Genomic DNA, 13,488 nt, shown 5'->3' with positions numbered 1-13,488 from the left:
AGCTTCTTCAGTTCTAAGGTCAAATGGCCGAGAGTCCCAGATTTAAACCCAGTGGGAGTATCCCCAAGGAGGGACAAAGGACCCCTGGTGATCCTCTAATCACATGCGCCAAGGTGTGAAAGCGGGTGTGGGACCTAATCAGCCAGGGTTTCGGGTGAGCTCATTGTGAAACCTGGCCCCACCCTATCATGTGATTTCCTGAGGTCAGATGGCCCAGGATGTGAGTGGGCGTTAAGGCGTCTGGGGAGGGAACTCAAAACTGGATTATAGATGGCAGACAGTTGGTGTCAGTAAACCACTGCCTCTGTTCAAAGATGGTCGCTCACAGTGGACATAGATGGCCTCTTTCACTCCTCTTTCAAACCATCTGTCCTCTCTGTCCAAAATGTGAACATTGGCATCCTCGAAAGAGTGACCTTTATCCTTAAGATGCAGGTGGACTGCTGAGTCTTGTCCCGTGGAGGTGGCTCTTCTATGTTGTGCCATGCGCTTGTGAAGTGGCTGTTTGGTCTCTCCAATGTAGAGGTCTGGGCATTCCTCACTGCACTGTACAGCATACACCACGTTGTTCAGTCTGTGTTTTGGAGTTTTGTCTTTCGGGTGAACCAGTTTCTGTCTGAGTGTGTTGCTGGGTCTGAAGTACACTGGGATGTCGTGCTTGGAGAAAACTCTCCTGAGTTTCTCTGATACACCGCTACATAGGGATGACAATGTTGTTGCGTCTGTCTTTCTTATCCTCCTCGCTGGTGTCTGATCTTCTTTTGTGCCTCTTTGCTGACTTTATGAACGCCCAGTTCGGATAAACCGCATGTTTTCAGTGCTTCCTTTACATGTGTGTGTTCCTTCTTTTTCCCTCAGGCTTAGAGGGAACATGTTCTGCCCGGTGGTGTAGGGTCCTAATTACTCCAAGTTTGTGTTCCAGAGGGTGATGGGAGTCAAAGAGGAGATACTGGTCCGTGTGTGTGGGCTTCCGGTAAACTTCAATGTTGAGGTTGCCATTCTCTTCAATGTGCACAGCGCAGTCCAGGAAAGGCAAACAGTTATCCTTAGTGTCTTCCCTGGTGAACTTGATGTTTTTATCCACGGCGTTAATGTGCGCAGTGAAGGATTCCACTTCTTGTGTCTTGATTTTGACCCAGGTGTCGTCTACATATCTGTACCAGTGGCTGGGTACTCTCCCTTTAAAAGAGCCAAGAGCCTTTCTTTCCACTTCCTCCATGTAAAGGTTGGCTACAATAGGTGACACAGGGGAGCCCATGGCACAGCCATGTTTTTGTCTGTAGAAGCCTTCGTTGTATTTGAAGTATGTTGTGGTAAGGCAGAGGTCTAACAGTGTGCAGATCTGATCAGGTGTGAAGTTGGTCCTGTCTTCCAAGGAGCTGTCTTCTTGTAGTCGTTTTCTGACAGTCTCCACTGCCATTTGACCTTAGAACTGAAGAAGCTTCTCGGATGAGAGGTGAAACGTCTTCAAGCAACTCAAAGAAGTCCAGACGCTTTTCTTTGCAAACTCCTTTGACTACAATGACCTGGATGACTGAGAACCTTCACAGACATATTGCCGTACATTTTGGGAGGAACACCCTTCAACTGGTACAGGAGTATGAAAGGGAATCAAGGAAACTGGCGGATTATAGGAACCACCTTCGTTTCAACCTAAGATGCAGACAAAGCAGAGTTGTTCCTAAGAGCTTGCGCCTTGGATCCACTGTCAGGGGTCACAGAGCAGACTTGATTCTACAGAGAGCACAGAATCACCTTCTAAGTGAAAGGATAAGACAGGTCCATTTCACTATAGATGCGCTCCAGATCAAGATCAGCCAGACTCTGCAGGAATTGGAAACCCTTCTACCCGCTCCAATCTTAGAAGAGGTTCACAAGTTTGTGGACAAGGCTCAGCGGGCCCAACACTCTCAAGGAAAAGAAAGACAACGCAGGAAATTTCACACCTTACTTTCAAAAACCCACACTCCTCAGTCTGAAACCACACAACTCAGAGAAGAAAACACACCTGAAGACAGTCGGGAGAATGGGTAAAGAACTTTTCAGACCGGAATCTCACTGACCCTGAAAAGAAGGTTTTAGCCAAAGGACTCAATTTCGCCATTTCTCCGCAACAGTTGCCCATAGTGGACCTCATCACAGCCACAGAAACCGCCATACGGATTAATAAATTATCACAGACCGAAGCAGAGCAAATCAGGATGAAAGTCTCAGCCACCCTCTCCAGTGCCAAAGTCCCTCCGTCTAACCTCACACAACAAGAAAAGAAGGCCGTCGCTTCCCTGAGCAAAGACCACAACATCACTATATTACCAGCGGATAAGGGAAGGTGCACCGTGGTCCTAAACACAACAGATTACCACACAAAGATCACTACTCTCCTCAGTGACAACAACACCTACGAAGCTTTAAAACGAGACCCCACAAGCAGCTACAAAAAGAAAGTTATAGCTTGCCTTCAAGACCTTGAAAAGGACAAAATCATTGACCGCCTCAAATATCACCGCCTTTATCCAGGGGATGCCATACCCTGCATTTATGGACTTCCTAAGATCCACAAGGAAGGGGTCCCACTCAGACCCATAGTCAGTAGCATAAACTCAGCCACTTATAACATTGCGAAACACCTTGCTACCATCCTGGCACCTCTCGTGGGAAACACCACACCACATCAAGAACTCCACCGACTTCACCGACAAGGTCCAGAAACTTACCCTGGATCCAGATGAAACCATGGTGTCCTTTGATGTAGTCTCTCTCTTCACTTGCATACCCACCACGGAGGCAGTGGAGACTGTCAGAAAACGACTACAAGAAGACAGCTCCTTGGAAGACAGGACAAACATTGTTGGTTCGTACAAAAAGTTTTACCTTAAATTCAAATTCAAATTCTTTTAGAGCTAAATCCTATTGTATATATTATTTTATTTTATTCTGTTCTATTCTGTCCAGTTGTGTACAGTATCTTGTTCTTATTCTATATTCAAGTGTTCTCTAATTTTTGCTATATAACTTTGCACTGTCCACTTTCTGCTGTAACCAAGGCCAGGAAGATCGTGAAGGACCTCAGCCATCCCAACAACGGACTGTTCTCTCTGTTGAGGTCAGGAAAGCGATTCCGCTCCCTGAAGACCAACACAGAGAGACTGAGGAGGAGCTTCTTCCCGCAGGCGATACGGTCTCTCAATCACACCACCACATAGAACGGACCCACACATATGGTTCTTACACACACACTGGACAGTCTGGACTTTGTTTACACTTAATCACTTTAAGCATATTTGCACTGCACAAGACACCTACAATGTGGTTTGCACAACACTGGACATTATATTTCTTCATTTCCATTTAATACTTGTAAAATGCTGCTGTTATTGTATATATATTCATATTTCTTCATACATTCTTATATATTTCTATACTGTGTATTGTGTATTTTGCTGTACAGTTATCTTATTTTAAACTTTAATTCATATATATTTTATCTTATTCTTTCCCAGTTAAATTTACCCTTCATTCTAATTTGTGTTGTACAGTTATTTTATTTTCAACAAATTCATATATATATTTTATTTTATTCCTTCCTAGTTAAATTTACCCCTTTTAATTTTCATATTTATTTCCTATCTTATTCATAGCCTTTTCTTTTTTTTCTTTAGGTCACGAGCAGTTGTGTAAGCATTTCACTGCATATCGTACTGTGTATGACTGTGTATGTGACAAATAAAATTTGAATTTGAATTTGAATTTTAACAAAACAAATTTCCCACGTGTGGGACTAATAAAGGTTAGTCCCTGTTTTCATTTGCTTACAGTACCCGACGGTTCCCCTACAGTGACTGTGACTGTGCCAGAGAATAATGTGATTAAAGTAGAGTGTTCCCATAGAGACAACATTAATGGACCAATAGAAAAAAGAAGATTCATAGCATGTCTTCATCCTGGAGGTGAAAACAAACAGAATAAAACAGATTGTAAGTTTGAATTCAAGGATCTGAGCTACTCTACAGAATATACAGTGGAGGTTTGTATCATCCTATTTTTAGTATATGAATATTTTATGGCTGCTTTATTGTAATGGTGTAATTTCTTATGAAGAAACAGAAATGTAGTGGGGGCGCATGGTGGCAATAGAAAGGGTTGGGTGGGGAGCTCTGGATAACTGGTTTTGTTATGTGATTGGATTGTCAGGCCTCCACCCTAAGACCTGACCAACTTGGGTGTCCCACCTGAAGACTAAGCTTCTGCTGGTCTAGCTTTTAGAGTCACTGAGGCACACAAACCCTCCTGACCATGTTAAGGTAACAATCCCTCAGGGGGAAAACAGAAAAACAAAACACCAAAATATAAAATGTTTCTCATCATATTTTAACAACTAAAAACATGACATTTACCTTAATTAGATGGCCTATATTAAATATATTCTAACCCAACCCAGTTGCTGATTTTGACGACTGCTTAACTTTGCTCTGCCCTGCTTACCTGACACCAGGTTATTTGCATGCTTATAGTGATTGGATGTTTAGCTGGGGGGAGGGTGAGTGGGGGTCTCTGCCTAGTGCTGTGTGAGTCTGCGCACAAACAGAGCATGGAGGGAAAGAGCGAACGAGACCTGAAATCTATCATCTCATTTGTGCCTTTTCCAGCCAATTTTTCAGCTAATGTATTAAATCTTGTCCATATTTAGTTTGGGGGTAATCTATTATTTTCTTTCTCCACTTCTAAAAGTTTGACTTAAGGGGCCAGGACCTTTGTTGCCCCAGCATACAGCCACCCCAGTTTGAACATATATAATGACTGCTTTGACATTTTAACTTCATATATCAAAATACTTGACAAAATATTTCTTTCTTTAAAAAAAAGGTCCATAGATCTACTTTTAGGCCTTTTTTCACACATAGAAAAAAGGAGGCTGGATAATTAGTGCAGCATGAAGCAGAAACAGGAGGAAACATTTTACAGAAACTTGCACTTTGATGCCGCTCTCACAACTAAAGTTGAGCTCACAACCAAACTCCTCACTTCAGCCTTTCATTTCCTTTGTGCCTGGTAATTTAGTCAACCTCAGTTTTTTTTTAATGGGTTGCATTAGAGGCACGTTTAGCACGACAAACTCTTAAAATAGTCAGGTAATATTGATGGCACTTAGATATTTCTGCCTGAAGCTGATCTCCAAGAGAAATCCCTGATCCTCCTGCAAACACCTTAAATGACACCACACACACACACACACACACACACACACACACACACACACACACACACACACACACACACACACACACACACACACACACACATCCAACCACATCCACCAACCAGACCAAAAGCTCTTAACCCCAGACCTCACCTGCAGGCACTGAGCCCATCACCACAGTGGCATCTACCACTGTGACAGCTAAAGGCTACAAGTTATTCTGCATGTCACAGGTTGGAGAGAAGTTTGTGAGTACAGATAAAGAACACTGACACTGCTGAGATGTTCATGGAAGGATCTTTAAGACTTTGTGATTTTCACACCGAATAATCAAATAATTTCTTTTTTCTTGATCTAATTTAAACACAACATTTAGCCACCATGACGATCGCTGAGCCTCCACAGCGTTAGTATCAGCTTACAATATCATTTTCATTGTATATTTTCAAACACTGATGTTAGTTTCCTACATTTGTCTCTAAATTCAAGTATTTTTTTACAGTAATTGTACAGAATGCATTTTACCATCATCGTACACTGGACACATTTGAAAGATCAAACAACTTTCTTTTTAAAGTAGGAGTTCATAATAAATTGAGTAAAAATAGCAAAAGTCGACAAACTGTATTTGTGTCACTACTGTACAACTACAACAACATAGCAGTTTTAAAACTGCTTTCATAACAAACTAATCAATCTAATCTACAATCTTCATAACAAATAACACGATGTTATTTCAATAACGTTATTTAGAGCAAACTTGGATTTAGAGGACATGATCGCTGTTCTTACTCTATGTTCAACATAAATTTCACCACTTTAATGTTCTTCTATTATTCCTGTCGCTTTACAGATAATGATAATGCTGTCATCACTGTTATCCGAGTCTTCCTCACCATCACACCGTTGGTCCTGATGTGGGCAGTTTACAAGATCAAAGTCCAGAATCTGAAGCAAAGCTTAACAAACAGGAATCACCTGATGAAGAAGGAGACCTGATGGAGCTGCTCCACAATCATGAAGCTGATCCAAATGTAGCATCACCTTTTTACTCTGGCATATAAAACTCTGTGGTATCTATTTTTTATGTTGCTGCAGTTTATCAGTTTATTGTGTGATGCTTGCATTGAATGTTTTACTGTGTTAGAAAATGTTTATATTAGTTTTAAATGACCAAATAAACCATAATTAATAGAGTCGTAATAATCACGAGATTGTTGCTGATTATTTAACATTCCTCAAAGTAACTTGAAGTCATTCAAAATCAACACCTACTGCAACGACATTTCCTTTGAGTTAGAAACGGGTTTAGTCACAGTCTTATTATTGCTGCCTGTATCATCGTACAAACTGAGACCGTTGTGTAAAACAGAAACAGGATGAAATATTAACAAAGCTCATAAAGCCAGATTTGATTCACAATAGAAAACTGAAAACAAACATATCAAATGTCTGATCGGAGATATTTTAATATTTAATGAAAAATGTTGAATTAGATGACAGAAACAACAAACTTCTGACAGGTTCAACAAATTGATGGAAAAGTAAAAACGAAACAGATTGAGGAGCACTTTATGAATAATTGGCCCAACTTGGAAAATGTCTCCAGCAAATGAAGGATAAAGTTTCACCGCTGTGCAAAAAGCTGCACCAGTTTCCAAGTAATATTTCTCAGCATAAAACTGGGAAGAAGCTCTCAGCATCTACAGGAAAAAATATCCACAAAAGATTCATTAAATGTGGAGAAATCTCTGTGTGCAGGAGACAGGCCTGACAGTCAGTGCTGCATGCTGTGATCTTTGGGTCCTCGGGGGGCGCTGCATTAAAAACAGGCACAATTCTGTCATTGAAGTCACTGCACAGGCTCAGGAGTCAATATCTGAACACAGCTGTGCTCAAAAGCAGGTTAAAGCTGTGTCATACAAAGAACTTGATGCTGTCTAATTGGGACAACACTCATTTAAAATCAGCTGAGGCAACGTGGAAAACTGTTCTGAGGTCAGACACACTCACATGTTTAATTCTTTTTGGAAAACATGGACGCCAAGTCCTCTGGATTAAAAAGGATCCACACTCAGTTTAAAAGCCTGTTATTAAATTAAAGTTAAATGTGTTTTCAAATAAATTTGAAAAGATCAAATTAATACAGAATTATACAGTAGGTAGAGTGGTCACCCCATGATCGGAAGGTCGGGGGTTCAAATCCACTGAATGGCTACCCTCAGGTACCCCTGAGCAAGGTACCGTCCCTACACACTGCTCCCGGGCGCTGGATTGGTGGCTGCCCACTGCTTCACTGTGAATGGGTTAAATGCAGAGGAGTAATTTCCCCACGGGGAACAATAAAGTATACATTATTATTATTATTATTATTATTAAACTTGCCTTTTCTCCCTGTCCTATCCCCTAGTCATGTCTATCCCGTCTGTAACAACCGAAAATCAAATCAAATAAATACATAATTATAATAAAGGTCAATCAAATGGACCAATATGGCAAGGCCATGATGATCCAATTGGATCCAAGAGTTCTGATGGCTAAAGATCCAAATGGGACAGGCAAAAAAAACCCCCAAAAAACCCAACTTGCCTTTGCTACTAATTTCATATTAAAAACAGTAATTCTAGTATAGGTGTAAATATGACACAAATTCTTCTACATGTTGAAAATGTGACCGAAATGCAGCTGAATGCAGAGTGAGTATAAACACACTGACTAACAGAAAGATCAGAAGTAAGCTGTGTGGTTTGAACAGAAGATTTCCTGTTCCTGCAGGAGCAGAGCGGAAATGAAGGCCGTCTCCAAAGCATGTGAAGATTAGTAGCCCTGCTGCTCTCAACAGTCGGTACAAAAATGAATAAAAAACAACCTCATGTAAGCGCTCACCTGTTGGATTGTCTGGACTCTGTGGTGATCCTCTCGTGTCTCTACAACAGAGTGAAGTTGGGCGCTTGAATCTGCTGTCTCACATTAAGCAGGCTGATATGTACATACATACATTTCTTGGTAGATTCACTTTAACCAGATGCACTCTCAAACAAAACATATCTGCAGAAACTTGGTGGTTTCAGTGGTCGATGTTCAAGCAGCTCACAGTGAACAGTCTATCAGAGCATCACAGTCTCACAGATCGGCTGATATGGGAGCGCACTCGTACGCCCTCAGGACATATTAATGTCAGAGAGGTTGGAACTTTAGTACATCACCACTGTTATAACAAGTCAGTTTGGGAAATTTCTTCCCACCTAGATATTCCACAACCAACTGTAAGTGGTATCATTGCAAAGTGCAGTGATGTGAGTGATAGTGAGTATTTAGGAACCACAGAGACTGTGAGTCATAATGTAGACGTTATACTATTAAACAAAGGCAGCAACGAGAAAGTGACAAAAAACAGAAATATCATCATCCAAGAGATCATTCTAATACCTGTCAGCCAGGAGATTAAATGTTTCAGGCTGAACAATAAAGGATTCAAAAATAATGTGCTGAACGTGCCCACACTGCTTCCTCTGTCCTTCCTGTTTCTGTCTCTGTCTCAGAGGTGTCCTCAGAGGAAGCACACCTGTCGGCTAACTGTTCCCAAACAGGAAAAATGCCTTTGACATTTATCCCCCAAATAATTCTGTATTTTAGCAAATCTCACTGTAAACCACAGCAACATCTACTGAACTGTTTGTTTTGTTTGTTTTTAGTCCTAGAAAATCCTAGAAAACACAAATTAATCTGCGCTGTGAAGAGTCATCACTTTATACCAGACGGGCGATTTATGCATCCTAATCTCTGTAAGTCAAAACTTGGTACAGACACTTTTTTGGCCCAGGCTAAAACATGAACAGTAGTAAGGGTTGGCAGTTCTGTTAAAACACTGTTTAAACCCATTAGAAGACAGCTAATGTAGCCTACATATTTACCTCAGTCCGTTGTTAATTACCCAGAGTCTGTGATGTCAGGAAATATGTGACAGTATAACAAAAGCGAACACATTTGGCCGCTCATTGTGATCGTTTAAAGCTACAAATGACCACCAAAGGAGAAAAAATGTTTGCAAATTTAAAAGCTCAAACATAGATTAGACGTATATATCTTAGCAGTCTGGTTAGTTTTTCATCCTTTTATACATTTGTAGGTTGTGTGTGAACTGAAATGTGACCGAAATGCAGCTTCATGCAAACAGAGTGACTAACAGAAAGCTGTGTGGCTAGAGAAGCAGCGGATTTCCTTCCTGGTAGCAGAAGTATTCACACGTTGGCATTACACAAACCTGTGATTATGGCAGGACTCTGCAGTGTCACAGTGTTGCTGTTCTGGGCCGTGATTATCGTCTGGACTGAATGTGAGTATCCATCCTGGATTTCAAGGCTCTCTAAAAGAGTTTCAAGGATTTTGTTACGTAAACTGCTTGAATCTGTTCTTCCAAATTAAGAAGTAGCTACACTTTTATTTAAAAATAATTATTATTGCATTAATACTTGTTAATTTTCTTTAAAGTAGCTTAAATGTCCATATGATACAGCTGCTGTAATAGTAAAATGCTCCGATAACAGAACTCTGGAGTTTGCTGCTCGTTGCGGCTCGACTGAACTGATCACTGATCTATAATTCAGTCAAAGATCCTACACAGACTTTTGTATTCTCATTGTTGTAGTCCAGCAGCTGACCACAGCGTACAGGTGGAATAAGACAAATGATGCTGATGCCTGGAGTACTTTAAACTGTCCAAATAATCTTAAACACAACATTTATTGTCCTCATTATTATTATTATTATTATTATTATTATTATTATTATTATTATTATCATTATATAATTCAATTCAATTCCTTTATTGTCCCACAAGGGGAAATTAGTTTAGCAGCAGGATAAAAAATAAACAGAACAATACTATAAAATAATATATAATATATAATATAACAACATCAACATTTATAATGCAATAATAACATGCAGGGGAACGTGGGGAGATTTATGCCAGCCTTTGTTTCCAGGGAACCAAACCAACCAAAGAGCCTCACTGCGCGAGAATGAAGCACATTTATGTTCAAAAACAGTTTTTTTGCCTTTCAAAGTAAAATTTCTATGATGACAGTTTTTTGATTGTTTGTCTGAACAGTTTTAGACGAGTTTGAAAACATTTCACAGACGTTTTAGTGCTTTGGTAAGCTACACTGTGAGTCCATACACTTACCATGATGTTAGCTAAAAACTGCTGGATGATGCAGTTCTTTCAAAATAGTGGACTTATGAATACTTTAAACATATAATTTTATTCTAATTGTATATTACTTGATCCAGCTGGCAGAGATATCAGAGGCAGAGCAGGTTGGGTTAAGTGTGCATTTATTAAGAAAGGTTATAGGGGACATGAATAATTATTGATTTAATAATTATTTCCTCAGAAATGCTCATTATGAGTTATCAAAGTGCAGATAGTTCACAGGGAAGCAAAGTTGGTACTTATTTAGAGCGTATAGCTTCAACTTATGTAAATCTGAAAGTAACTGTGATTGTGTGCAAAACCAAATCCTACCACTACACTGGTTGGCTGAGAAGGTTGATGGTGCCGACACTGGTCGAAGGGAGCAGTGGGTACCATCAACAAGTGGGATGTTATGAAGTAGGCCACATATGTGAAGACAATTGCAGCTAATTTCATCTTCATTTGAATTTAAATTTGTTCTGAATGCGTGTTTATGTGTCGCTGGGTCTTGCACGGAGCACAGATGTGCTCATGTGGCAGAATAGACTTGTGTAAAATTGGCCTTTGATGTTGTAAAATAACTTTAACTAAACCTTAGAAAAGTAATTTTGTGTTGAATTTGTCTAGCTTTCGTGAATTACAGTTTCTGAGATCAAAATATAGCATTTTACTTTCATACTTACCCTGCACCGAGTTGTGATGCAAGACCGTTTGTTTCTTTTTTTCCCCGAAAGCTATGTTTCTCATCCATTTATTTACTTCCGCTTCTCCTTTTCAGGCTCGCGGGGAAGCCTGTCCCAGCTGTCATAGGGCAAAACATTGACATTTTTCAATTAACCTATCCCCACAAACTGCATGTCTTTGGAAGGAAGCTGGAGTAGTTCTCAAACACGGGGAGAACATGCAAACTCCACACAGAAAGACCCCAGCCTGATGGTGGAATTGAACTCAGGACCTTTTTGCTGTGAGGCAACAGTGCTAACCACCGTGCCACCATGCTGCCCAGCTATATCTCTTTAAAACTATATTTCAGATCCACAGTGATTGTTCCCGGGGACGCACAACATCCTGAAATATATGTACATGTTTTAGTTGGAAGCGTTACTGTCATGGCCTCACTTTAAAGTCACTTTAAGTAAAAGCTGGCACAGCTCAGCCCACTCTCCCCTACTGTACATATTGTTATGAAGTAGGGCTGCCACGATTAGTCGACTAGTCACGATTACGTCGACTGTCAAAATCGTCGACGACTGATTTAATAGTCGACGCGTCGTTTGAAGCTTTGTAAGATCTCAAAAGACGCAGGAATAAGTAGTAGGATTTAAGAGTGTAATAACGGACTGAAACAGAAGATGGCAGCACTGCATGTACAAGGATGCCAGCTGCTGTTAAACCCCGAAGAAGAAGAAACTGTGTCCCAGAATTCATAGCGCAGCCCAATATTACTAAATTTTAATATTATTAAATTATTCTTTCTGGGTCACAAAATAAACGTTTAACATATTTTCAGGCAAGAATGTAGCTGTGTAAACCTCAAATATCTGCTCAGTTTATCAAGACACCACATATTTTCAAAAGCGCTCCGACGTTTTCGGAGACGTCTGTTACCCACTAGCTCGATAGCTAGCCGGGGGCAAGGCTAACTAGAGCCGCTAAGAACACCGGACTCCCGGCAAATCGTTTTCAAACTCACCGTGGTCTTTCGCTACTCTGGTTAAACATGATATATTAGTCACTTAGATAACTTAAAAATGTTATTGTTTGGCTTTTTTCAGTATTTGATTTGTTCCTGAGTAAATCGGTTTGGCTGAGATTAAAGTTATAGTTTTCACACAGCTGAATAAACGTCAAGCAGACAACTGATTATCAGAAGTGTGAGATGCTCGAGAATATACTCCGGTGGCCCGTTATATTTTAGATAGCAAGGAGTTTATTAAACTTCACCGAAACAATCTGCAAATTTCATTAAAATTTAATAAACTATCATCTTGTCTTTATTTTTAGTTCGCACATACCTTAAACACTTAAAGCTGTAAGCTAATGATAGTTATATAAGAGCAGATGCTGCTGGTGCAATAAGCTGTACGTTTTACGTCCAATGGATCCATGATCTGATTAGTCGACTAATCGCAAAAATAATCGGTGACTAGTCGACTATCAAAATAATCGTTTGTGGCAGCCCTATTATGAAGTAAGCACAAACTATACAGTGGCCTTTGAATGTGTCACATTGTTTATAACTAAGTAATTGTTTTGCTGCTACTTAGTGTTTTACTTTCTGTCTCCATACAGACCCCAGCCATGCACAAGTCATCGGGATCCTTGGCAGCAACATCACCCTTCAATTTACATTCAACGTTAGCATTACTGAAAACAGTCAAATTGGAATTTATACAACAGGCGAGAAAAAGATTGATGATTTTAAAAGTGGGAAAAGTTCCTTTGATATTTACCCCCAAAAGAATTCTGTATTTTACCACATCACAAATCTCACTCTAAGCCACAGTAACACCTACTGGGCCAGTTTACTTGGTGGTATCCCGAGAAAAAGTAATGAAGTGGAGCTGTTCATTGAAGAGAAGAACACACACAGTACAGGTAAGGACATTTGTCATCATTATAAACTACACACAATGGAATGGTGGCGCTGTCACTTGGTGTTCGCTCGCTTTGTGGTAGAGTATCACTTCCTGTTCCTGCTCAAACACTTTTTTTTTTTTTTACAGAACTTTATTTACAGATAGTATAACATACAAGGCACAATCATTAGTCTCAATATGTAACATCCTCGGTTGAGCAATATAGCAAGAAAAAAACAACAACAAACAAACAAACAAAAAACAATAAACACAAAGCTACAAAAAGAGAGAACAATCAATGAAGGATTTGAACCAAAGGCAAGAAATACCATGAGCAAAAAAGGGCAGTCATGATTATAACATAGGGAGGTTTCTTTTTTCTTTTTTTTTTTAACATAGATCAAACTCGTTAAATAAAACAACAAGCTTATGAGCTTTCTTATTATTCACAAGTTTCAGCGATTTAGCCCAGAGTTTAAAGTCATTCAGCCATCTGTTTATACATGGTTTAG

At 39.9% G+C, this 13,488-nt stretch overlaps 1 protein-coding gene and 1 long non-coding RNA gene across 2 annotated transcripts in view; one reads left to right on the top strand and one right to left on the bottom strand.

Annotated features, from left to right (window-relative positions):
• Positions 1-6,764: 6,764 nt before the first annotated feature.
• LOC120434071 lies at positions 6,765-9,536 on the bottom strand. The gene is made up of 3 exons (XR_005608931.1): positions 9,462-9,536; positions 8,084-8,124; positions 6,765-7,014 (listed from the first exon to the last, which is right to left on the bottom strand). It is a non-coding gene; the product is annotated as an uncharacterized LOC120434071 (long non-coding RNA).
• The window catches only part of LOC116320210, a 32,124-nt gene continuing 27,572 nt past the window's right edge, over positions 8,937-13,488 (top strand). The window contains exons 1-2 of the mRNA XM_039601537.1: positions 8,937-9,533; positions 12,690-12,995. Coding sequence (XP_039457471.1) covers positions 9,470-9,533; positions 12,690-12,995 — 370 coding nt within the window. The 5' untranslated portion in view covers positions 8,937-9,469. The remainder of the gene's footprint in view (positions 9,534-12,689; positions 12,996-13,488) is intronic.

This window comes from Oreochromis aureus, linkage group 17 (genome assembly GCF_013358895.1).
Source record: "Oreochromis aureus strain Israel breed Guangdong linkage group 17, ZZ_aureus, whole genome shotgun sequence".
Lineage (NCBI taxonomy): Eukaryota > Metazoa > Chordata > Actinopteri > Cichliformes > Cichlidae > Oreochromis > Oreochromis aureus.
Note: the sequence above shows the minus strand (reverse complement) of the source record. Positions and strands in the feature narration are given on the sequence as shown.